This window comes from Antechinus flavipes, chromosome 3 (genome assembly GCF_016432865.1).
Source record: "Antechinus flavipes isolate AdamAnt ecotype Samford, QLD, Australia chromosome 3, AdamAnt_v2, whole genome shotgun sequence".
NCBI lineage: Eukaryota > Metazoa > Chordata > Mammalia > Dasyuromorphia > Dasyuridae > Antechinus > Antechinus flavipes.
Window position 1 is genome coordinate 225,425,175 of NC_067400.1, and position 25,095 is coordinate 225,450,269.

Below are 25,095 nucleotides of genomic sequence, written 5' to 3' on the forward strand. Positions count from 1 at the left end.
CATTCCCTTTTCACCTCCAATTCAATCCCTTTAAAATGTAACTCAAAACACTACCTTCTCCATGAAGCCTTTTCCAATTCTATCCCTTTTCCTCCCTACCTTATAGTAATACATAATACATGCATACATGTAAGAATGCCTACATATACACTCACACACATCCTTTGAACATAAGCTCAAGAATAAGTATTATTCCATTTTTAAAAATCTCTGTCCCTAGCACCTAACACATTTTTTTGGACATAGTAGACACTTAATGCTTGTTGATGAATGTTCTCTACATCCCCAATATACAGCATATTCACCTGCCATTCCCCACTTAGCACTCTACCTACATCCATGCTCTTGTTTACATAACTGAAATGCATTTCTAGCACTTCCACTTCTCAAACTTCTTTCAAGGTTTATCTCAGATTTCTAACTGCATTATGAAAAGCTTTTTTGCATCTAATTTGTTATATAATTTGTATACTCTCAACAGAATACAAACTCTTTGAAGAAAGGGGAACTTTGTCAACATCTAGGTAATGCCTTCCTTTCTACCGCCTACCTCCCCAAGGCCTGAACTATCATCATTTCAGGAAATTCTCAATGACAGAACTTCCTTTCAAATGAAGTTCAGCAATTTTACCATGAGACTTTTAAGAGCTGCACTGATGGACTGTGTTATGACTTGCCCAAAACTACAGCCAAAATGTCAGAGGTAAGACCTCTATCCAGTTGTTCCTGATTCCAAGGCCAGCTCTCTTATCATTATATTGTGCCCTTCATTAATATGCACTTAATATTGCTAAATTAGACATAGAAATGGAACAGAATGTAATTTGTTGAATAAGAATAAACTGGCTATCTTTATTTGCCTTATAAAAAGGCTTTATGTTTCTATTAATATTTCTTTGCTTTAATTACCAACTAAACCTTTTTAAATCCCCATCTTGTCTCAGTTGAAGGGAAACAATTCAGCAAAATTTAATTTGGAATTATATAGACTAAAAATTAAATTTAAATTAAATAAAAATTTTGCTATACCTGAACAAAGATATATAGGGAATGGACTATCAGTGTATGTGTCCCTTCTACAATATTTTTCCTCTGGGATTTTTTTTTTTTGCAAATTAATTTTACAAATTCTTATTAACTGGCTCATAACTCACCTAGGTTGGCAGAATCTTCCTGAAGATATGTGTGTTATAGTCATCATAATTGAGTGCTAATAAAAATCTAGAGTTTAGGTAATAGAAACACTTGGGTTTCTAAACTTCCCCAACAGGAGCAGTCATAGTAAATGAAATTAACAGCCTCCTGTCATAGCTGGTCACCATGGGCACATGAGTTTGATAACACGTTGGCTCAGACACCAGAAAAATTTTTCATTATAATTTTTATCAAGTACGGAAATTTTGCTGAAGAAGGAATGCTGGTAACCAATATTGATGATTTTTTTCATATTCTTAGCTAAAAGCAGGTACTTCAATCTTCTGTTCAACCAGAAATTAAAACAGAATGAAGTAGGTCTATTGTACTAAAACCATGACATCTATGAACGTGGAAATGATTCTTCTTAATGCTATAAAATTATAAGGAGACGGGAAAAAAAAAAGGATAGATTAATGTAACCTCCCATTCTTAAAATATAGCAGGGAAATTATTAAAGACAATGGTTCCTAGAAGGGAAGACTGAAATTGGATTTTCAATCTCTCACAAACAGGAGCTAGATTTTCAAGTGCTTCTTTCAATCCCCAGTTTTTCCCAACAGAATTAAAGTCATCTCAGAACTAACTTAAATCCCAATTTATTTCAAAAGTAGCATGAATTAATAATGAAGAGACAGAACCATAGATGCAGAAGGGAGTTAAGAATATGAATTGAAAAGCTTATTCTATTAAACAATCATAACATATAATTTGAGAATTGAAGAGATTAAAAATCATCTTCCTAAAAAACAATTCAACTAAACTTAATTGAAAGGAAAAGGAAGCCAAGAAAGATGAAACAACAAGGCTAAGATCACACAGCTGGTTAATAGTAGAGCTGGGTCTAAAATCAGATCTCCCAACATCTGTTCTTTCTACTGTACTAAATATCTGTAAAATAGGAGCAACATGAACTAAAACTTCTTCCTCCCTTTTAATATCTTGTTCATTGATAGTGATTGTAGAATAATCAATAACAAAATATCAAAGAATCAAAAGTGCTGGGAAACTAGGTAATCTTTTTCTGCATAATTAACAGGCTATATCAGGTCTGGAAAAGTAAATACGAATGACCTAGTATCCAGATTATAATATCAATATCTTCATTTCTTCAATTTCACTTTGATTTATTATTAGAATAACTTACATGTGCCTCTTCTTTTTTAATGTTACATCAGAATGAAGCTGTAATGTTAGAACTTATTTAAAACTACCACAAGCTGAAACATAGTAAAAACCTTATCACTGGAGTCTTTAGAATTATAATCTCTAAATCAGTCAAACAAATCCCACTGACACAATATTACATAGCTAAATCTTACCCCAGAATTAACCTTGCAAACAAATAGAATTATAAAGCAAAGGTAAAATGTTCTATTCCATGTTTTACAAGTAAACAGGTTGCTTCTAATCTTCTGTTTAGTCAATTTTCAACAGCATAAGCTGGAGTTATAAAGGAACATGCAAGTCCCACAATGGAAAGGGTAGAATGATTTGATTAAATACAGAAGGATGAAGCAATTCCTATTTCTAGTTTATAAGTATTCATAAAGAAACTTCTATTACTCTACAACACATTTTGACGTTATTAAGAACTATTAGTAAGTTTAATAAATGCTTTAAACTGATATTCTATTAATTGAATAGTATAGGATTATTGTTCATAGAGTGCCACATATGATCTTATTACTGTTATTATTCTAGGAGGATTCATAAGTTTATTTTACAACACTGAGTAATGAACTGTAACATCATCAGATGCATTAAGCAAATATTAATAATCATTCATAATTTGAAATGCTTTCAACACAATCTAAGAACTCAAATTAATATGAAAATGAGATTTTTTTAAAAATGTGCTTGACTGCTCAAAGAATAAACAGGAATGTAGTTTCATCATCTTTTAAAATATAAAGACAGGAATTTCAGATCACTGGAAAAGGCTTTTATTTCACCATAAAAATGCAAACTGGAATAAACACAACCTTTTATAACCCAAAGGTTACAACTACTTTAAAGTATTCCTGAGCTTCATCTTGAGAAGCAAAAGATTATAAAATTTAACAAGTTTGCAGCCTTGAATCTGTTTGAAACATTGCAAGTAAAAATAATTTAGCAAAACAGCTTCTTAAAAAAAAAACACGCACACTAATTTGTACTAGAAACAAAAGCTTTTAACTAACTTTTTACTCTCAATTATTTTAATTTGTAAAAAGTCAATGTTTCAGAAGTAACGGAGCATCTTCAGACCACTTTGTCTCATACTCCCACTTACTGGAATCTTTAAAAAGTATAGTGCATTTGCATTTTCAATTTTATAGGAATTCTACCTATATTTCACATATGGCTTACTATGCCATGATCATTTTGTTCCCACATCTTTCCACCACCATTTTCATGTTTTTAAATCAGCTAAATACAAAATAAAATCAAACCAGCAAGTTCTTTTTTTCTCTTAAATGTCCCATAAGTTTTGTAGTTGTTCACACTTAACATTTGGCAACTTATCTCAAGTTCAATTAAATTTGCCCTTTTTCTGCAGTACATGTTGACTTCATTGAGTGCATAAAGAATTTTTAGTCAAGAATTTTGCATACATTTATGTAGTAGGTCTGGAATTCTTAAACTGTCAGTCTATACATTTCTCCTGATTAAAAGAGGATTGGTGACATTAAAGCTATCAGATCAAAATATTTAAAAGGAAAAAAGGAGAGCTAATGAAAAACAAATTACCAACACAGTTGAAACTGAAGCACAAATAATTATGCAATCTTAAAAAAAAGAAAATAAATTTCCAATGTAATTGTGTTTCCTTTCACAAAGGAGTTCACTTTACATTCGCTAAGCAGAGACTCAGTTTTCTTAAGGTGGTCGAGAAGCCAAAAACTTCAGAACCTCTTGCTGGTCCTGGTTTATCCTGTAAATGGGCCTTAAAAAGGCAGAGTCCTTTACTACCTGCTCCAAGTACTTCTGTGTTTGCTCAGGGATCTGGATCTCCCTCTTCGACTGCGCTTCCTACCTACACTTCTTCTATCCCGGCTTCTATCCCTTCTACTGTATCTGTCTCTACTGTAGGACCTTCGGTACCTAGATCTATCAGGGCTTACACTTCTTCTGTGAGGACTATAATCTTTGTAAGAGTGTCTTCTATGAAGTCGTCTTTCTTTTCTTTGTCTCTCATCCTCTTTGCTCGTGTCCCTTCTATGCTTGCTCCTATCCCTTTTATGTCTTTCTTCAGTACTTCTGTCTCTACTGGATCGGCTCTTTCCCTTACTTGGTTCTCTATTACATTTGTCTTGCTCAAAAGATGAATCTTTTTTGGATATATTCTGGTCACAATTAGATGTACTCTTTTGTTGTTGATTATTGGCAGGAATACAAGAGAGCACACTGGAACATTTTTTTTCTGAACAGTTTTCACTTGTAATACAGTTAAGTTTCTTACTTTCTTTACACTGAGCTTCTTCACTTAAATTTCCATTCACATTTTTGGAATTAAAATTAATCTCCTGATTGGATAGTGTTTCTCTTTGACAGATCTGAGTTGGCTGACCCATGAGGGAATGCAAGGAGGTAGAAGTAACACAGCTTGAAGACACCGATTGTATAATATCTATAACAGGTTGTAATAGGGCAGAATGAGATGCCACTACTTCTTCTTTGTTTTGCTGTGTCTCATCTATTTTCTTGCTCAACAAAATGTTTAATAGCCTCTCCCTTAATTCTTTCTCTTTCCTCTGGAGTCCCAGAGCTCGCTCTTTTTCCTCTTCTACCCGTCTGAGTTCAGCCTCCTGAAGTCGTCTTCTTTCCTCAAGTTGTTGAAGGCGGATTTTTTCTTCTTTCTGTTCATGCTCTAGTAATTTTACTGCCTAAAAAAGATAAAGAAAAGGAAGAAAGTAAATTAGAAGACAAAATCTAGTACTAGTACTCAGAAGATATCTGTAGAGATGTATTCTGAAGAACAAAATTTATTCAAAGGCCTGATATTGATTTTTAAAAATGTGGCCCCAAAGCATAATGCCATAAAAAGAAATGGGTTACAAATCACCTAGCTTCTCCTGAGTTATATGAGCACTACACTAACACATAAATGATTTCTTCTGTCCTTCTTGAAGTATTACTGTTTTCAAGCTATGAGAATGCCATTTAATGATTACTTTTAGTAGTCTAAAAAAAGTAATTATTTCTGTATCTAAAATCTCCCCTAATCTATAGATCACCACCATCAAGTTTGTTTTGCAATAAACATTGACCAGAGTAGAAAAAAAAAAAGTCTATAAAAATGGGAAGCTAATATTTAAAGGCACTATAGTGAGGAATATAAAGCTTTCCTCGCTATATCAACTTCCTGAATTGAAATAAGATTTTCCTTTTCTTGAAAGGCATTTTTTAAATCAATAAAAAATGTGCAATGAACTGAAACAAAGGAAGTAAAAGTTTCCTAAATATTAGGAAATATTGAAATGGAGGGCAAGGAGAGAACTAATTATTGTCATATACAACAAATATTTAAAGAGATTCTGTGTTTCTGGGGTAGCTAGGTGGTGCAGTAAAGCACCAGCCCTGAAATCAGGAGGACCTGAGTTCAAATCTTGTCTCAAGACACTTAACACTTCCTGCGTGTGTGACCCTGGGCAAGTCACTTAAGCTCAATTGCCTCAGCAAAAAAAAAAAAAAAAAAAAAAAACAGAGAGAGAGAGAGATTCTATATTTTACACTACCTAGTGCCTCATATTATCAAGCATACAGATATATGATATAATTTAACTGGAAAGCCAAAGCATATCACAGATTAAAAGATTTTAAAATAGCTGGTCTATGCTCAGTAAAACTGAGGGGTATCAAAAGCTAAGACCAGCTAGGCAGCTAAGTGGCTCCATGAATAGAACATTAGGCTTAGAATCAGGAAGACCTGAGTTCATAAACTAGCCTAAGACCTTACTAGTAGTGGAATTATGGGCAAGTGATTTAATCTCCCTTTGCATTTCTTTCGTTCTCTGTAAAATAGGGATCATGACAGCCTCTACTTTCCCATGTTGTTGTAAGGTTCAAACACTATCCTATTTGCAAAGCACTTAGCACAATACTAAACACATAGACAATACTAAAATTATTATTATAGTTTCATCTTTCTCCTCATCCACAATACTACCTATAGGAATTCTGAACAAGCAAAGAAGCATGGATGGGAATAGAAAGGGCCTATTTTGTGCAAGGAGGTATGAAAATGAGCTGCTTGGGCCTCAAAGTAACCAGGCAGCATACCACCGGGAAAAGTAACAACAAAAAATCTCCCCACCCGAAGCAGTTAACCAGCCTTATATGGGAACTTTAAAAATTCAAATAAACACATTGTAGGTAGAGTTTGAATATTAAGCATTTTCTGTCTTTGACACTGTAAAGACTCAGCTGTAAAATAATGTCAAGAGAATTTCAAACATTTGTTTTGAATTGCCTTTTGTAAGGATCAGTTTCCACAAGACTGTAGAGTTAACACTTAATGTTATTAGGCAACATCTAATGCAGAACCAATACCTAATGTTACTAAATAGCTGGTAGAAAAACTGCATATGCATGCACATGTGCCTGTGCATACAGAGAGAAAGAGTAGGAAAGATGGAGAGGGAGAAAAGAAAGGAAAAAGAATCAAAAACAAACAAACCCAGAAATGCATGTTAAGACAGTAGCACTCTAGAGTGAAAGAAACTGAAAATCCACAAATAGGCCAATATACTTTCTGGAAGAAGTCAAAATAAATAACAATAGCTCACATTTAGATAGCACCTTCTGTAAGGTTATATGCACAAATACACGCACTAACAATGCTAACTATATATTCATGCTATCTCTCGCTATACACACACACAGAAAATCTGATTTGATCACAGCAATAACTAAGGTAGATGCCTATCATGCTCCTTTTACATATGAGGCAATTGACTCAGAGAGGTTAAGTAACTTACCCAGTGTCTTCCTAGCTGTGTATTACTGAGTGTCAGAAGTATGATTGAAACCCAGGGCTTCTGGACTCCATGCTCAGTGCTCTACTCACTGTAATCATTCTCTTAGACAGCATTCAACTGTAAGATTCTAAGTTTCTAGTATTAAAAAATCACTAAGTATTGTCAGAATGACAACCTATATCCAAATCTATTGGACAGCAAGACCTAAATTTTATTATCCAGGTCTTCCATCTGTGTTGTGTGCCTTTGGACATATACTTTTAGTTTCCATCTCTGTAAAAATCTACCTCCGGTGCTACTTTGAAAATTATTGTGATTTAAAAAAAAAAATGTAAGTTTTATCAGCCAAAATACATTATCAATTAGAGTGTTAAAATCCATAAACATAAAACTCTCAGTTTTTTTTTTGTCATTTCTAGTGAGAATGAATATATTTCAATGGCTTTTTAATCAATAAATGATTAGATCATTAACTCCCTTAAAATTTTTCCTGAAGCAGGAAAGAAAAAGGGAAAGATAATGTTGCTTCCTTAAATCTGTATTACAAATTGAAAAAAAAAATTAAAAACCAAAAGGGCAATCAGTTGAGAGGAACATTTAATGCTGTCACAGGTCAAGATAACATTACCTTTGCTCTGCTTAGCAGTTCTGCAATTAATCTTATTGACTGAAGATTTCTTTGAGCCAACAATAATTTCCTCTCCTCTAATTTTATCTTCTCTTGTAATTTTTTCTGCTCTTCTGCTTGTATCTTCTCTAGTTTTTTCTGATTTCGACGGACTTCACGGTCTTTTTGTTTTTGTTCTCTTTTACGGAGTTTCTCTTCTCGTTTTCTTTCTCTTTCCAACTCCTCTAATTCTTTCTGTTTTCTAAATAAAATAAATCAAATGTTTTGTTAAAAAAAAAAAAATCAAAAGTACTGTACCTACAATCCCAAACTGGCATTTCTGTCAAATCAATTTTCTCTTATTATATACACCAGAGTATATCAAGTAATAATGAAATTTCAGAATCTGACAATTTTCCATATGTCCACAAAAAGCTCCCTGAAATAATAATATTACCCCAAGATAAAATATTTATTTAAAGTACTAAGATTGAAACTCTAGTATTCTTTTTCAAGGATAAAACTGTTCTATTATATACTCTCATTTAAAAATTGAGAACATTGACAAGTATGATAAAATGCAGCACACTGTCTTAATTGTTATCACACATTCTAGGCACTGCACTTTTATTTTTATTATTTGATGTCTTAAATTCTTTGCAATCATATATCAGACCATATCCCTGAGTCTGTGGTGAAATACATAAGTTAAAATAAAATATCAGTGTACATGAACTCAAATTCTTCTACCCACCATGCTCCAAAGGCAGAATGACAGTTGAGTGGCTCATATTAGATTAAAATATAAGGAAATATTTGACAAAATGAGAAATACCAATATGACGGATAACTTGTTTTTATAAGTCAATAAGGGGTACACAAGAATCCATTTTTATTTTGAGTTTGATACAACTCAAAAGTATTCCTTTCTGAATGAGCTTAGTGTGATTACTAAAGTGTTCATAGATGTGCCTACTCATACAATTTGTCGGTAAGAAAGTAAACATGAAATATGAGAACTATTGATTGACCAAAAAAAACCCTCAATCTTTCTGAATAAATATTAGAGTATCATATGTATATTCTATTCATAGAGTATGCATATGTATTACTCCGTTAAATCACTGAAAAGGGGGATAACTCTGGAGTAAAAGAATATAAAAATTGCAAATACTATGACATCAAGGAAAATTATTTGAAATATTTCCATAAGATGACATTTAAAAAATTCTGAGATTTCATTATGTTATTTGTTTACTTAAAATCTCCTAAAATATGTAAAAGTTACTTGGTAACCCTAGTTAACATTCAAAAAATATTCATCGGGTACTTTCAATGACTAAAGCATAATGCTAACCCACTGGAAGAGTTTGGAACGACAGCACCTAGGGATAGGAGGATCAAATGAGACAATATTTGCAAAATATTAGCACGATCCTTGGCATATATTTGGAGTATATAAATGTTTATTCCCTTCCCCATTTTGGAAAAGCTATTGTTTTTATTGTTTATTAAGCTATCAGTTTCATTCTCAAATTTTCTTATATTAAGGAAATGGAGAAATTAGACATATAAATGTTAATATTTGATCAGAACTTAAAAGATACTTTGTACGATAATACCTCGTTTTGCTGTACTTTACTGTGCTTAGCATATATTGATTTTTATTTATTTTTTACAAATTAAAAGTTTGTGGCAATTCTGAGTTAAGTAGGTCTATCAGGACTATTTTTTCCAACAGCATGTGCTCACATTATGTTTCTGTGTCATGTTTTGGTAATTCTTACAATATTTCGAATTTTTACATGATTGTTTTTATCTGTTATGGTAAATCTGTAATCAGTGATCTTTGATGTTACTAATGTAATTGTTTTGCAGGTCCCATGAACCATACCCATAAAAGATAGCAACCTTAATGAATGTGTGGGTTATGACAGCTTCAGACCAACCATTCCCACCAATCCCCATCTCTGTCCCTCTCATTCAGCCTCCCAATTTCCCAAGCCACAACAACATTGAAGAATATCATGTAAACTTAATTGAGAAAGCAGTGGCAGAGGGCTGACTCCAATTTTGAAAGAAGTTCTACTCTGGATAAAATGCTACATCTCATGCCATAGAGAAATCTTTCATAAAAAGAAGAGTCAACTGATGCAGCAAACCTGATTGTTGTTTCATTTTAAGAAATTGCTATAGTCATCCCACCCTTCAGCAACCACTATCCTGATCAATGAGGAGCCATCAACATGGAGGCAAGACTATCCACTAAGCAAAAAGATTATAACTCACTCAAAGTTCAGGTGGTAGTGTTAGCAATTTTTTTTGGGGGGAGTAATAAAGTATTTTTAATTAAGGTACATAACTAATAACCACACATATATAACATAATATTACTTTACATTTAATTGGCTACAGCATAGTGTGTAAACACAACTTTTAAATGCATTCAGAAAAAACAACTTTTAAATGCATTCAGAAAAAACAACTTTTAAATGCATTCAGAAAAAAAATTCATGTGATTTAGTTCATGGTTAAATTTATTGGGATGTCTGGGATTGTAATTCATAGTGTCTCCAAAGTATGCCTATACTCATATGAAATTATCATGATCTATTTTATATCAGAATAATTTACAGTAATTTCTCAATTACTTTAGAACTCCAACAAGATTAGGATTGTGCCTTGTTTTTCATGTCTTCCCCAACACAATGTTCTGCTTATGGTGCACTTAATAAGTTAAAGCTGAACTAAATTAATTCACAGACTAGATGAAAATACTGGCTAACTGACTCTATAAAGATAAATGTTTAAGGGAAATCTCACTAATATACCCTACTTAGCTAAGTAATTTGTTTTAGCTTAAAAGTTCTCTCCTATCAGAATTCAGCTCTACTTTACACTGATTCTTTTCTATCTGACATGAGGTTCATACCTAGCATTGAATGATGAGCAGTAGAATTGAAGAGAATAAATAACTACACTTTCCTGGCATGGTTTCATTTTGGAATTTAAAATATACATGATTTAAATGTACTTAGAGAGAAGCAGAACCAATGTAGTGGGGAAAAAAAAGGAAGTGACTCATCTGAGCTCTTCCCCAAATCTCTCTAAACACCTTTTAAAAATGCTTCAAAATAAATTCTAGAACAGCAAAACCCACAAAAGGACAAGTGAAAAGACTTTCCAGTCCCAAAATAATTTGAAGGGTCAGCAAGAAAGGTATATTACACCAGGGTGAGAGTGAATTGTAGTCCATCAGAGGCCAAGTCCCAACAAATCAGTTGTGGGTCTTCAGGGTGACTGTATCAGTGATGTGAGTGGTGGTTTTTAGAACTCTAACCCACCAAATAGTAAGGAAGTTGAATAACTGATCAGAAAGACATTACAAAGAAAGACACATTACAGCCTTTGCTGGCATCAGGGGCAAGACTTAGTTGTACTACTTATACTTAGATCTATAATTACAATCCTGAATCTCAGTCCTAGAGTAAGGAAGAGAATTAGCATACCAGAGTGTGCAGCATTAGGAGATCTGGGACCCTGGTCACAGTTCTCGGATGGAAAGGAATGCTTGTATTCTCTCGCAGTCCAGACCACAGGAGAAGAGAGTTGTATAAACACACCTCTTCCTAAATCCTAGATCGTATCACTTTGGAAGAGCCACAAACCAGAATTCTTTGAAAACAGCAGCATAAAAAACCTGAAGCTTGAAACAACACCCCTCTACTCTCAAAACAGAGCCCCACTTAAGCATAGAGTTAAAAGGCAAGATAAGCTGGAAAAATTAGTAAACAGGAAAAAAAAAAGATCCTTACCTACAGAGAGTTACTATAGTGACAAGGAAGTTCAAAAAACAAAGTCAGGAGAAGACAACAAAGTCAAAACTCCCATTCCCAAATCCTCAAAGAAAAAAATTGGCTCAGACTGGAAGAGATCAAAAAGTATTTTTTTTTTTTTAAAGTTAGGGAGGTAGAGGAAAAATTCAGAAGAGAAATGAGTGAAGCAAAAAAATTATGAAAAAAGAGTAAGCAGCTTGGTAAGAGACACAAAAATACTGAAGGAAAACAATACCTTAAAAAACAGAATAGAAGAAATTAGTAAAAGATACACAAAATTCCAATGAAAAAAATGCCTTAAAAAGCAGAACTGGCCAAATGGGAGAAAAAATAGATACAAAAATTTGCTGAAGAGAAAAACACCTTAAAAAGAATTGTGTTGGTTTTGTGCAAAAACTTTTTTTGATTAAAGAAATGCAATTACAACAACTCTGTAACAACTCCGTAACAACTCTGTAATTCTGAGTTACCATCTCATACCTATCAGATTGGCTAATATGACAAAAAAAGGAATGACAGCTGCTGAGACGGGATGTGGGAAAACTGAGACATTAATGCATTGCTGGTAGAGCTATGAGCAATTTGGAACAATGCTCAAAGGGCTATAAAACTGCATATTCTCTTATTCAGCAATACCATTTCTAGGTATATATCCCAAAGACACTTAAAAAAAGGGGGGAAAGACCTATTTGTACAAAAATATTTATAGCAGCTCTTTTTGTGGTAGCTAAGAATTAGAAATGAAAGGATGTCTATCAGTTGGGGAATTAATAAACAAACTGTGGTATATGATGATATGAAAGATTATTGTGCTATAAGAAATAATAAGTAAGATAATTTCAGAAAAAATTGAACTTACATGACGCAGAGTGAAGTAAGCAGAACCAAAAGAACATTGTACATAGTAATAGCATTATAGTATAATGAAGTGTGAATGACTTAGCTCTTTTCAGCAATAGTGATCCAAGACAATCCCAAAGAACTAATGATAAAAGTACACTACCTGCCTTCAGAGAAAAAACTGAGATTGTTTGAATATAGACTGAACCATGCTATTTTTCATTTTTTTTTCTTTCATTCTTTTATTTGAGTCTTCTAATAAAAAAAATGAGCATGGAAATATTTTACATGATTGTACCTATATTTGGCTGCTTACCACCTCAGGAAAAGGAGAAAAAAAAGAGAAAGGAATAGAATTTGGACCTTAAAGTGTTTTTTTGTTTGTTTGTTTGTTTTTTGTTTTTTATTATTTTTTTTTTTTAAGTTTTAAAATTGTTTTAACATGCAACCTGGGGAAAAACATTTTTAAAAATAAACACCACCAACAACAACAAAAATGGCAGAATTGGCCAAATAGAAAAGAATACATAAAAACTCACTGAAGGACCAATTGCAATATTTTGACTTGTGATGTAAAGAACCATCTACATCCAGAAAGAGGACTATGGACACTGAATGTGGATTACAATATAGCATTTTCACCTTTTTTGTTGTTTGCTTTTTTTTTTTCTTTCTCACTTTTTTTCCCCTTTTTGATCTGTTCTTGTACAACATGATATAAGTGGAACTATGTTTAGAAGAACTGCACATGTTTACCCTATTTTGGATTACTTGCTGTCTAGGGGAGGTGGGGAAAGGAAGAGGGGGGAAAATTTTTGGAGCACAAGATTTTGCAAGGGTGAATGTTGAAAACTATCTTTGCATGTATTTTGAAAAGAAAAAGCTATTATTAAAATTTTTTAAAGCTATTATCAAAAAAAATGTTTTTAAACTCACTGAAGAAAAGAACTCCTTAAAAAGCAGAATGGGAAAATAGATGAAAAGTAAGCATAAAAACTCACTGAAAACAATTCCTTAAAAATTAGAACTAGGCAAGTGGAAACTGATGACTCTATGAGACATCAAAATACAATAAAACAAAAGCAAAAGAATGAAAAATAGGAGAAAATGTGAAATATCTCGCTGGAAAACAGATCTAGGAGAGATAATTTAAGAATACAAATAATTCAAATATTTTAACATCACAGTTAGGTTAGCACAAGATTTAGCAGTTTCGATGTTAAAGGACTGGAGAAATGGGAATATGATATTCTGGAGAACAACGGACATAGGATTTCAACAAAGAATCACCTATTCAACAAAACTGAGTATAATTCTGGAAAAAAAAAAAAAAAAAAAGATACTCAATGAAATAAAGGACTTTCAGGTATTCCTGAAGTAATGACCAGAGATGAATAGAAAAATCTAACTTTTAAATACAGTGATTCAAGAGAAGCATAAAAAGAAACAGCAAAGAGAAATCATAAGGGATTCAATGTCTATAAGGAAAACAAGATTTGGAAAAAAAAATTATAGCACATTTTTCACTATGAAGAACTTTTAACATGACAGTCCCAGATGTGCTTATGAAGGAAGCAAAAATGGAAAGGTGAAAAAAAGATAAGAAAAATAGTTGGACTAGGTCAAGTATGTATGTATACATACAAAATATACATACATAAAAATCAGGACTGTGAAATCCTCAAGGTACCTGAAAGTAATAATGAATGTTGGAGAGGGGAGGGAATTTCTAATATAATTTTATATATGTATATATATATATATTTCACCATTTTGTTTAATATATGTATATATGTACATATTTTAATATATATACATCAATAATTACCATCCCACATTAAACAATAAAATGGAGAAAACTATTACTTATTATAAAAGTAATTCCTTTGGAAAAAAATAATTAAGTTACAAGAGAATGAGGTGGTAAGACAGAAACTCTTGTAGAAATTCTGAAGCCCTTGAAAGTACCAAGATATTTATAATACTGGCCATTATGTTTAATTTTGCTTTAAAAATTTCCTTTTCTGTTGCATTCAGATAGTTAGCTTTTTTTAACTTTAGCAGCATAACAATCCTTAATATGCCATATAAGAAAGTAGAAACTGTACCAAACTAAATCAATTACATATAGAGGAAATTCATGCTGAAACAAAATTAATTTTGGAGGTGTCAAGGAATCAATTCTTAAGACATCTAAAAGGAAAATGATAAACTATTACGGGGATAGATAGGGAGGAAATATAGACCTTGTTATTACTCTAAAAGAATAGAAAAATATAGAAAATATATGAATTACCTACCTTTCTATATGTTTGCTTGTCCTGTCTCTAAAAAATCTTTATGAAAATAATCTACACATATATCAAAAAGCATCTTTGAAATTAGGAGATGTAAATAAGAAGACTTTCAGAAATATTTTATAGCAGATCACGTCTTTGATAGTCATACAAGATCTCATAGTACTTATCATTTGATTCATTAGTGAAAGCTGGTCTTTTTAAGGTCTCTACAAGGTGATCCCAAGCATATAACACAAATCATACCAGTAAAATTACAAACTGTAACAGAAATGATTGACAATCCTCTTATTATAAACATGAAGTGAGGGAAAAAAAGAGATGTTTGCTTCAGGGTTTTGGCAATATCATATAATAATGGTATTAAATTCAAGATAGAAAAAGGGCCACTAAAGTGTACATAAGGATTCCAACAGAAAAATCACATATTAATATACCTATGTTCTATTGTATTTTTATCTAATTTGTTAAATGTCCTAAGTACATTTTAATCTAATTCTGGGTGAGTGCTCAGTCTCAACATGGCTGTGTCTGACATCTCTGTCATAAGAAATCAAAGTACAAACCAAAGAGAGATTCTCTACACATATAGGTTCTCCAGATGTCCCTCTTTAGTGAATGACATTAAAATTAAAGCTGTGAAAAAATCTTAATAGAAATAGAGAACTATGTGGTAAGAATACTATATTACAAATGAAGAATTGTTTAACAGAAGCCACCAAAAGAACTTCAGAAATATTAAAAAACTGGAAAAGGTGACTCAGTTATACAGCAAAAGTGAAAGATACCAATTATACTCTTTGCATTTCATTTGTATCTGTGAAATTTTTAAAAATATGAAGGAAAACTCTCTATGTGAAATTTATGAAAAACCACAGACCAAAAAAAGTATGAGAAGTTATAGGTTTATATTAAATTAGGAAATTAATTTAAGGCAGGTGACAGAATGTGTTTAATATAGAAACTTATTAGAATCCAACATCAATGATCAGGAAAAGGAAGTCGGGAAAGCAAACAAGTAGAAATGAAAAGAAAGCATCACAGGTCTGAAGGACACTTAGTTCAGAGACACAGATTTAAGAGAGAAGTGTCATATGTAAGAAATAGCAAGCAGGCTACTGTAGATGAATTGTGGAATAAATTAAGGTAGTAAAATATAACAAACTTATTAGAAAATTAGGAATGGTTGAGTATGAAAAGCTCTAAATACCAGGACTTTATAAGTTACATTGAAGAAAATAGAAAACCACCTGAGTTTATTAAGCAAGGGGTATGCCATGGTCACTCGCACTTTCAGAAAATCACTTTAGCAGCTAAATGGAAGATGGATACATAAAGAATAAATTTCACCTAATCATACACAGTAAATCAATTACTATCAACAATTAGCATTCATGAAGTACCCATTCCTTGTTAGACTATGGGGATACAAATACAAAGAACAAAACAATTCCTACTGTCAAGAAGCTTACATTCTGACTGGGGATATAAAGTACAGATTTAAAAGAATATATAAAATATATATGAAGAGAATAAATGTGAAATAGTTAAAATGTGAAGGAGGACCCTAGTAGGAGGAAAAGTTTTATATAGAAAGTAATCTACTTAAGAAATAGGGAAACTCTATGAAACAGAGATAAGGAGATAATACATCTGAAGCATGGAGGATGGCCAATGCAAAGGCAAGAAAAAGGACATGGAAAAGATGTTCTGTATGTATAAAGAAATGGAGAGAATATCAGCATGGCAGATCACAGAGCAAGGGACAAGGATTAATAGTACATAATGAAGCTGAAAAAAGAAGGTTGGGGCAACAGTGAAAAGCTTTAAAAGCTAAACTTAGAAGTTTTTATTTTTTCTTAGAGACAAAAAGGATTCACCTTAAAGAGCTGCACAGTGACATAGTCAGATTCATGTTCAAAGAAAATCACTTTGTCAGCAGAAAGGGTAATAAACTGAAATGGGAAGAAATTTGAAAGAGACCAATTAAGTGAAGACTATTGAAATCATCTTAAGTGAAAAGTGATAAAAAATCTTGAATAGTCTTAACTTTCTCAGTAAAGACCTTAGTTGAGTTAGCCTGGCAAAGGGGAGGTGTGGGAAGATTGAGGAAAGAAAAAAATAATTTAGAATTAGTTTCATTGAGTCAGAAGGGGAACTGATTGGAGATAATCAATAGAGGAAAAGCATTAACATTAAGGGATTTTAGAAGATGACATTTTAACTTAGATTTCAAGGAAGGAAAGCCAGGAGGTATTTTATATTTGATTGTGAAAGTGATCCTGTTATCCTCAGACAGGCCCAATCCAATCCAATAACCATTTTTTAAAAGTACCTATTTGCAAAGCACTGTGCTAAGGGTTTAAGGTTAACAAAAACAATAGCATGGCAGAGGACAGAGTATATTAAATTTGGAGTTAATGGACCTGGATTTCAATCCTGTGTGACCTCAGATAAATCATTTAATCTTTCTGGGCCTCAAGTCCCTTAACTATAAAATGAAGGAGCTGTCACAGATGATCTCTAATATATCTTCCATCTCTAAATTTATGAAATGACAAAATAAAAGCTTTTCTACTTTTACATCCTACAACCCAGCTCAAATGTCCTACTTAAAAACTTATAAAGGCTTTCATTTAAACAAATTTCAATCTAGTCATACGAGGTTATAATCTTCCAAAGTAGAACTATACTATTCTAATTTTTTAAATTAAAATGTTGGCTCAAAACAGCAAATGACATTCAGTAATAAAAAAATATAAATTTCTAAAAACCAATCCACATAGATGTACACAGAGTAAAATGATACATGAGACCCAAATGGCATAGCCTTAAATAACATATTAAATTATAATTTTGTTTTTACTCCTTTCAAGTAAAAAGAGTAAAACATTTTAGAAAATGTCAACAAATTAGAAAAATCAACAAATTGATGAAAGAACCATCAAACACAAAAGCTCAGTAGTATTGCTACTTCCTTCTGGAGATTTTGGTTACATTGTTCTTCTCAATTAATACACGTTTTCCAGACTTTTATACTTTAGGCTTACTTTCTTTGTTTTTTGTTTGTTTGTTTTTTTAATTTAAGAACAAAGACTTTGTTTTTGTAATTCTCAACAAGCAACAAAATTCAAGAAACAAAACAAAAACAGGAAATTTCAAAGGAGCTTAATCCTCATCTATTTAACAAAGCAATACAAGGATTTCATATTATAAAGAGTTTAAAAATCTACCCTGATAGCACCTTTTCATACAAATTGAAATAGAAAATTCAGAGAATTAACCCTTTAAGATTAAAATGGGGAAACCAATAACTGAGAAAACTATTTTTGCAGCAAGTTTCTATGACACCAGTCTCCTTTTGAATCCCTAGTGCTTATCTGTGCCTAATACAGTAAATGTTTAAAAAATGCTCATTAACTTTCCCAAGATACAGGGAACTGATTTAGATTTACAAAACATAATAGCCATTCCAGTGTGAGGTGAGTAGAGAATAACTTATACAATAATATTACCTTTTAAAACATAGACAATTCTGAAAGGTTTTCTAATCACTGCCAAAAACAAACAAACAAAATTCACTTCTTGATAAAGAGGTAATGAATTCAGGGTGCTTATTGAGACTTTTTTGTGGGGGAGAGGGAAATGTGGCCAATGTTGAAATTTGTTTTGTTTCACTATTTGAAACCCTTACAAGTTGATTATCCTCCACCAAAGGGAAAATATTTACTTTTTTAAAATGTCACTTTAAAAGATTACAGGGTTTTGTTTTTGTTGGTTTTCAGTTTTGCTTCTTTTCCATAATTGTTTCAATTCTCTATTACAATATGTAGATAGAAAAGCCACCTAAAAATAAAAGTAGAAGATAGCCAGGATACCGTACTTTTTTTTTTTTTTTTTCATATCACAAATAAAGAATAAAAACAAACCTACAAAAATTTCCCAGGGCCAAAATTTAGTATACCCATATAATCTGAATCCAGTGGAGAAAGATCATATTTACATGTATTTTCTGAGCTCTTTCAAGAATGTCTACTTGATACAAAATAATAGAGATACAATGAAAATCTACAATCCTTGCACTCAGAGATTATCTTCTACTGGGGAGGATACAAGTACACAAATATATACAAAGTAATTTCATGTGGGAGTCATAGGGGTTGATGAGTTTAAAAATCAGATGTTATGTTTGGATCTCAAAAAACATTTTCCCATAGAAACAATGTTTTAAATAGGCACCTAATTCTCTAAGCCAGCCCACAAAAGCCTATTTAACCCATAACTGAAGTTACCATTGAACCTAACAATGTTTTGTTATAGGAGAAAGGAATTTCTAGCTCCAAACAGGTACATTTTGGGAAAATATCTTCCTCTTATCTACTCTTAACAGGATTTTATTTGAGGAATCATTTTGTAAGTAACAAAGAAACTATGTGGCCACTAAATTTCCTTCTGGTATAAGGCACTAGGGATACAATTTGCACATTGAGAATGACAGTGGGGCTGAAATGTGGTATCAGTTCTGGACAGTATAGGGATAAAAATATGAGGAAGAAAATTATAAAAAGCTGAAAGAGTGAAAAAAGAAGAATACTTATAACTAACCCCAGAAATCAAAGTGAGGTTTTAATTAGTGGCAAATTCAAAGTACAAGGAGAAAATTATGATGAAAATGTACTTACCTTTCCTCTTCTTTTTGTCTTTCCTCAGCTTCTTTTTCTTTACGTTTCTGCTCTTCTCTTTGCTGTTCAAGTTCTTGAAGTTTCTGCCTTTCAAGCTGCCGTTTTTTAATTGAGGCATCACTAAGGTGTTTAGTTGAATCAAAAGAAACCTTTCCAAAAAAAAAAAAAACAGAAAAAAAAAGTAGCAAAGCTAAATGCTTAATTTTTAAATATCAAAAGCCATTCTTTAAAACATAATTATAGTAATATAACAATTCCAGAACATAGCTATAGCATGAAACAATAGAATGTTAAATGACTGAAGGACCATTTATTTCAAATAGTTAATTCAATGAAGGAAAATGAAACAGAGAATTTGGACTTAAATAAGTCCAAAGGATTTTACTATAACAGCTGGATGACAGTGAACAGAGCACCAGACCTGAATTCAGAAAGTCAAGCCTGGCCCCCAACACATACTAGCTGTATGACTCTGGACAAGTCATTCAACTCTGTTTGCCTCAGTTTCCTCATCTGTAAAAAGAAATGGCAAATCATTCCAGTATCTTTGCCAAGAAAACCCCAAAATTGGGTCAATTAATATCATACACAACTGAAGAAGACCACTTCCAACAAAGAGTTTTATTTGCCTTAAGTTTCTTTTCCCAGTTTTCCAAGAAAATCTTTGAAAGATCTCTTTAAAAGATCATGGTACAATAAAAAATGTGCTGGTTCTGGAGTCAGGACCTCGGTTCAAATCTTGGTTTCATGACCACTGAGCATAACCATATCAGTGGTAATCAAAATATGAACTATTTATAGTCTACTTGAGAATAAAATACTACAGGCTATTAAAAAAAATTGGCCTGATCTCATTATTCATCCACTCCAAAAAATAAAATTTCAATAACCATTTGAAATCTAAGGAAATGCCATTATAGTAACATTCCAATTTTTAGGTGAAGATGTTTACTTGTTCTATAATTTCTCTATATTTTTTTCCCCTAAGTCTGAAATCAAGACTATGGCCAGCTTGTATTTAAATACTTTTAAGTATTAAAAATTATGGGAAATTATAAGCAAAAACATTGCAATTTCTCACCTTTATATTGCAGGCTACTGCTTTGCCATCTTCACCTTTATACATTAGTTTCATACCACGCAAGGCATTCATAGCTTTAATAAAGCCAACATACTCTTTATACTGAACATAAGCTTCAAAGTTCAAATGTCCACCAAAACTAAAAGTATGAAAATTTCTGCCAGTCATTTCTTCTCTATAAGGGTCCAACATTGGGATGTCCACATTCCGTATTTCTCCAAATGTCTCAAATACCTTAACGAGAACTTCTTCATTTGGTTTTTCTGAACCAGATTCTTTCAATGCAAACCATTTACAAGGTAGTCCTTCCAAATGAATTGTGTCTGGTCTCTCTCCTGGCAGAGTCTCATTCATATCTTTTGCATCACGGAAAAAGGAGTCCCAGTCATGCCGAGTTGGGAAATCTATTTTAAACTCAGCAGCCCGAACTTTTAAAATATCTGAGAAACCACTAAGCTTTATTGTTTTGCCATCAAGACATGCAAGAAAAGACTTAACCAAACTTTTATTTTCAACTTCTCCTTCAAAACGGATGAAATCCATAGTGCTTTTAGAAATTCGAAGAGTAGAAAATTGATGACTCTGTACCATTCCTTTCAATCTTTCCATCACTTCCCAATTAGAAATGGATTTTCCAGGTTGCTTCAATTGTGGAAGTGCCACACTAATTGTCATTTTCGTAATTGGCTTGAGGTATAATCCATATAAACTACAAAGTTCAACTGCTTCAGATGTATCATGAACTATCGTAGCAGCCGCCATAGCCAAAAGCTAGACCTAAAAAAAAATCGTCAAAATAGCATACTGAAAAAAAAAAGTTACAACACTGACAGGCATTCCAAACTTCAGCAACAAAATAAATGTTAGGGTGTTTGTTTTTAATTCCTATCAACAGAGAATGGCTGAACACCTGATCTTACAATTAACCCATAAATAGGATCAGAAATTAGCCATACTAAAAATCAACAGTAAATTAACATGACAGAATAGGTTATATACAAATCTCAAAATTAGCACCATCTCCAAAATAACAAGAAAATAAAATCAAATGGATCATGGAAGTTAAAATAGGAAGACAGTTCCAAGATCAAATAAAGCAATCCACTGTCACTTTAGATAATTGAGGCTTTTAAGTTTTACATTAGCTTTAAGTTCACAAAGAGAGTTCCAGCTGGAAAGCCAGGTGACTAACTGCATATACAGAGTTTTCCCCAAGACATCCAGAAGCCTCTCTCATTTTTAAGAGATCCTCTACGCCTTAACAGACTTAGGTATGGAGGAGGGGAAAACAGGATTTGATTGATTTAAGAGTAATCACAACACTTCTCTAAAAAATAAATAAATAAAGGCAATGGGATATCTATCTTTACACCTTTTTGCTATTGCCTCCTCCATACCCCCTTCACAAAAGATCTCTATACCATTCTCAGCTCATAAAATCCTTCCAAAGTGCATTGTACATAAAATCAAACCAAGACTAGTTTTGCACGTTGAGACCAAAACAGTACATATGATTACAGAAAAGATATAAGCACATCTAAAAAGAATGAGTTACAATTCCAGAATTCGACATTCTCAATCAAAAGGCTGCTGAACTTCTGCAAGAAACCAACTCTTCCCTGATGAGGTCCGAGAAAGCATTGCCAGGGGTGGGGGCACGAAGGGGTAGTTAATGAGGTAGTAGCACCCTGCTCCTCAGCAGCTTCAAGCAGAGGCATCTGACAACCTCCGTCGAGCATCTCTAAAGGTCCGGTAAAGATGTGGGCAAAAAGTGATGTGCCCAGCTAGGAGGGACTTTTAGAGCCCTCCTCACCCATCCTACCCACCCCCACTGTACCAAAGAAAAGGAAATTGAGTCCCAAAGATAGATAAGTATGAATTTACTCAAGGTCACCGTGAGCTAGGATTCAAACCCAAAGGTCCAGATTCCAGATCCCGTGTTCCTTCTAAGACTTAAGTTTTGGGTCCATGTGCAAAGAAGCAAGAATGATGACAGCAGAATAAACCAATGAGGCGGATCTGCGAAAGGCGACGAAGCAGACGATGCCTGGGGATGGGGGGGGGGGGAGGGGGGAGGAAGGAAGAAACAGGGCCCCACAACACCTGACGCCTCGAGATCGGCCCCCGCTTTTTTTTTTTTTTTTTTTTTTTAAGAAAGTAGGATAAAACCCAAGCACATCCCTAAGCGAACCAAGGGACCAACTCCAAGTAACAGCTATCACAAATGCAATTCGCTTTTCAACCTCCCCAAGGGGAAAAAAAAAAAAAACAACCCCACCCACTAGCTCGCTAAGCAGTCACCGCCTCTCTCGGAGCCTCCCCGCCCTCCAGCTCCTCCAGGCGCCCCGCGCGCTCCCGCGGGGATGGGGAGGGGGCGCGAGCCTCGGGCGATCCCGGGCTCCAGCGGGGCTGCGCGCTCGGGGAAGGGGGGGGAAGGAGGCAGTTGCCAGGAGCGAGGGGGGAGGGGGAGGAGAGAACGAACAGATAGGGGGGTGGGGAGTGGGAGGGCGACCTAAGGTAAGCAGATATTCACCTGCTCTAGGAGTCTCCGGCTCTGGCTCTTCAGCAGTCGGAGGCTTGCTCCCCTGCATCCAACCCTCCCCCTGTTCCCCCAACCCACCCCCAGAAACCGGGAGCGGTCCCACCCCCCGCCCCCCAACAACACTTCCCTTTCCCCTTCCTTTAGCCACAGTTCTTCAGTGACTCCCTGGTCACATGACACCTTTCGACACAACCAGCGCCTTCCCCTGTGACGCATTTCCGCTTCCTCAGAAGCCGCCGGGCTGCCTCGTCTCTTCGCCTCGCGCGTCTCTGATCCTTCCTCCCCGCCCCCGCCATGGTCCTGAGCCCTCTCTTTGCCCCTCCCCCAAGTTCCCCGACCTCTTGGTTCGGTCCTAACTTTAAAGGGACAGTACGCGCTTGTAGCCGTCTCTTAGGAAAAAATCCTAGGGGCCAGACAGTGTAGAGACCCGAAGCGTCAGCTCGGATTTGTCTCCGTTGCATAAATGGGACCCAGATCGATGAGTCCTTCCAATTCAACAATCAAAACCCTCTGAAAACAATGGCGATTGCCTGAGTTGCAGCAGAAGGAGGAAGATGTGACACTGGTGGGCTCCCGCGAACCCTGGGTTCTAAATCAACCACTTTCCTTTGCTGCTGTGTGACTCCAGGAAAGTCCCTAAACTACTCTGGGCGTCGGTTTCTTTATCAGTAAAATCAGAAGTTTCCTTAATATCTGAGATCTCTAAGGTCTTAAACTTACTGTTTATAGTTTTCTTAAGCAAGCACGGGACTTTTTTTTTTTTCCTTTTCCCTTTTTTTCCTTCCATCATTTTCTTTCTTTACTTTCTTCCTTCTTTCCTTTCTCTCCCTTCTATCCTTTGTTTTCTTTCTTATCTTTTTTCTCACTCCCTTTCTCCCTCTTTTCTTTCCTTTTTTCTTTCTTACTCCTGTCCTTCACTTTTCCTTTCTTCTTCCCATCCTTCCTTTCTTGATTTCTTCCTTAAGGCCTTTCTCTCCTTTCTTCCTTCCTTTTCTTTTTTCTTCCCATGCTTCCTTTCTTTTCTTCCTTTCCATTGTAATCTAAGTCCTTAGACATGTCTAATCTATGTGTCCTTAGAGCCTTGCATATAAAGCATATTGAATTGCACTTTCATCTAGTGTAGCATTCTATAAAATTCTCATTTCCAATTCTTTCCCCCCAAAAAAAACTCTGATTCAGGTGAAGTTTATGAGGAATAGAGAAAAAGAGCTAAATCTGAAAATTAGATTCCCTAGTTTGAATGAGGGATCTGCTATTTATTAGTCATGTGAACAATGGGCAAACCACTAGCCCTCTCCCAAGCCTCGGTGCCTTCTTCAGTAAGATAAAAAGGGTTTAGAGTATTTGGTCCCTTTAGACTTCTTCCATTTCCAAATTCTCTTGTGCAATGATTGTTTCTTCCAGTCCTTATCTAAATATTAAGGTACAAGAAGTGAGGCTGCTCTCGATTACATTGCTTTTTGACAAAGTGCAACTATTGCAGCAAAAGCCGCAGAACAAACAGAGCTCAAAAGATGTTGAAGTATGAAAATCTTTGGTTGTTGAAACCTGTTCTTTTTTTGATCCAAAAAAGTATTGTATTCCCTTTGCAAAATATTATTAGGTATTTGCTTAGCACATTCTTTTTTTCTTTGGGAGATTCAAGATTTAGATCTAATGTTTTCCCATTTTCCCTTCTAGGCCATTTACAAAGAAAAAAAAGAAAAAATATATTCCTTTGGTATTGACAAAAATAGAAATAGAAAGCAATCAAAGTGATGATTATTAAGAAAATATTTGAATTCTGTTTTAAAACTTGACCAAAGGTTCCTTCCTCAGGAACACTTTCACAATGGAAGAAAAAAAACAAAAACAAAAAACCCTATTTTCCTATTTATTCCCGATACCTTGTTGCTTTAGACCTATATAACAGACCCCTCAATCACTTTAGCATTATCCATTCAAATCAACAATTTGGTCATTAGTACCCTCCACATTGTAGAGACTACATTATCATCATTAAAAATCAATCATTAGACATTCATTTGTGTGTTACTGTGCAAGGTATAATGCA

The 25,095-nt window shown here is 34.0% G+C and overlaps 1 protein-coding gene across 1 annotated transcript; it reads right to left on the reverse strand.

Annotated features, from left to right (window-relative positions):
- Positions 1 to 3,124: 3,124 nt before the first annotated feature.
- Positions 3,125 to 23,124, reverse strand: AKAP17A (A-kinase anchoring protein 17A). Its single transcript, XM_051984593.1, has 5 exons — positions 23,034 to 23,124; positions 20,501 to 21,277; positions 19,420 to 19,568; positions 7,786 to 8,026; positions 3,125 to 5,063 (listed from the first exon to the last, which is right to left on the reverse strand). The coding sequence occupies exons 2-5, from the start codon at positions 21,260 to 21,262 to the stop codon at positions 4,146 to 4,148; spliced, it is 2,070 nt and encodes a 689-aa protein (XP_051840553.1). The 5' UTR covers positions 21,263 to 21,277; positions 23,034 to 23,124; the 3' UTR covers positions 3,125 to 4,145.
- Positions 23,125 to 25,095: the final 1,971 nt, after the last annotated feature.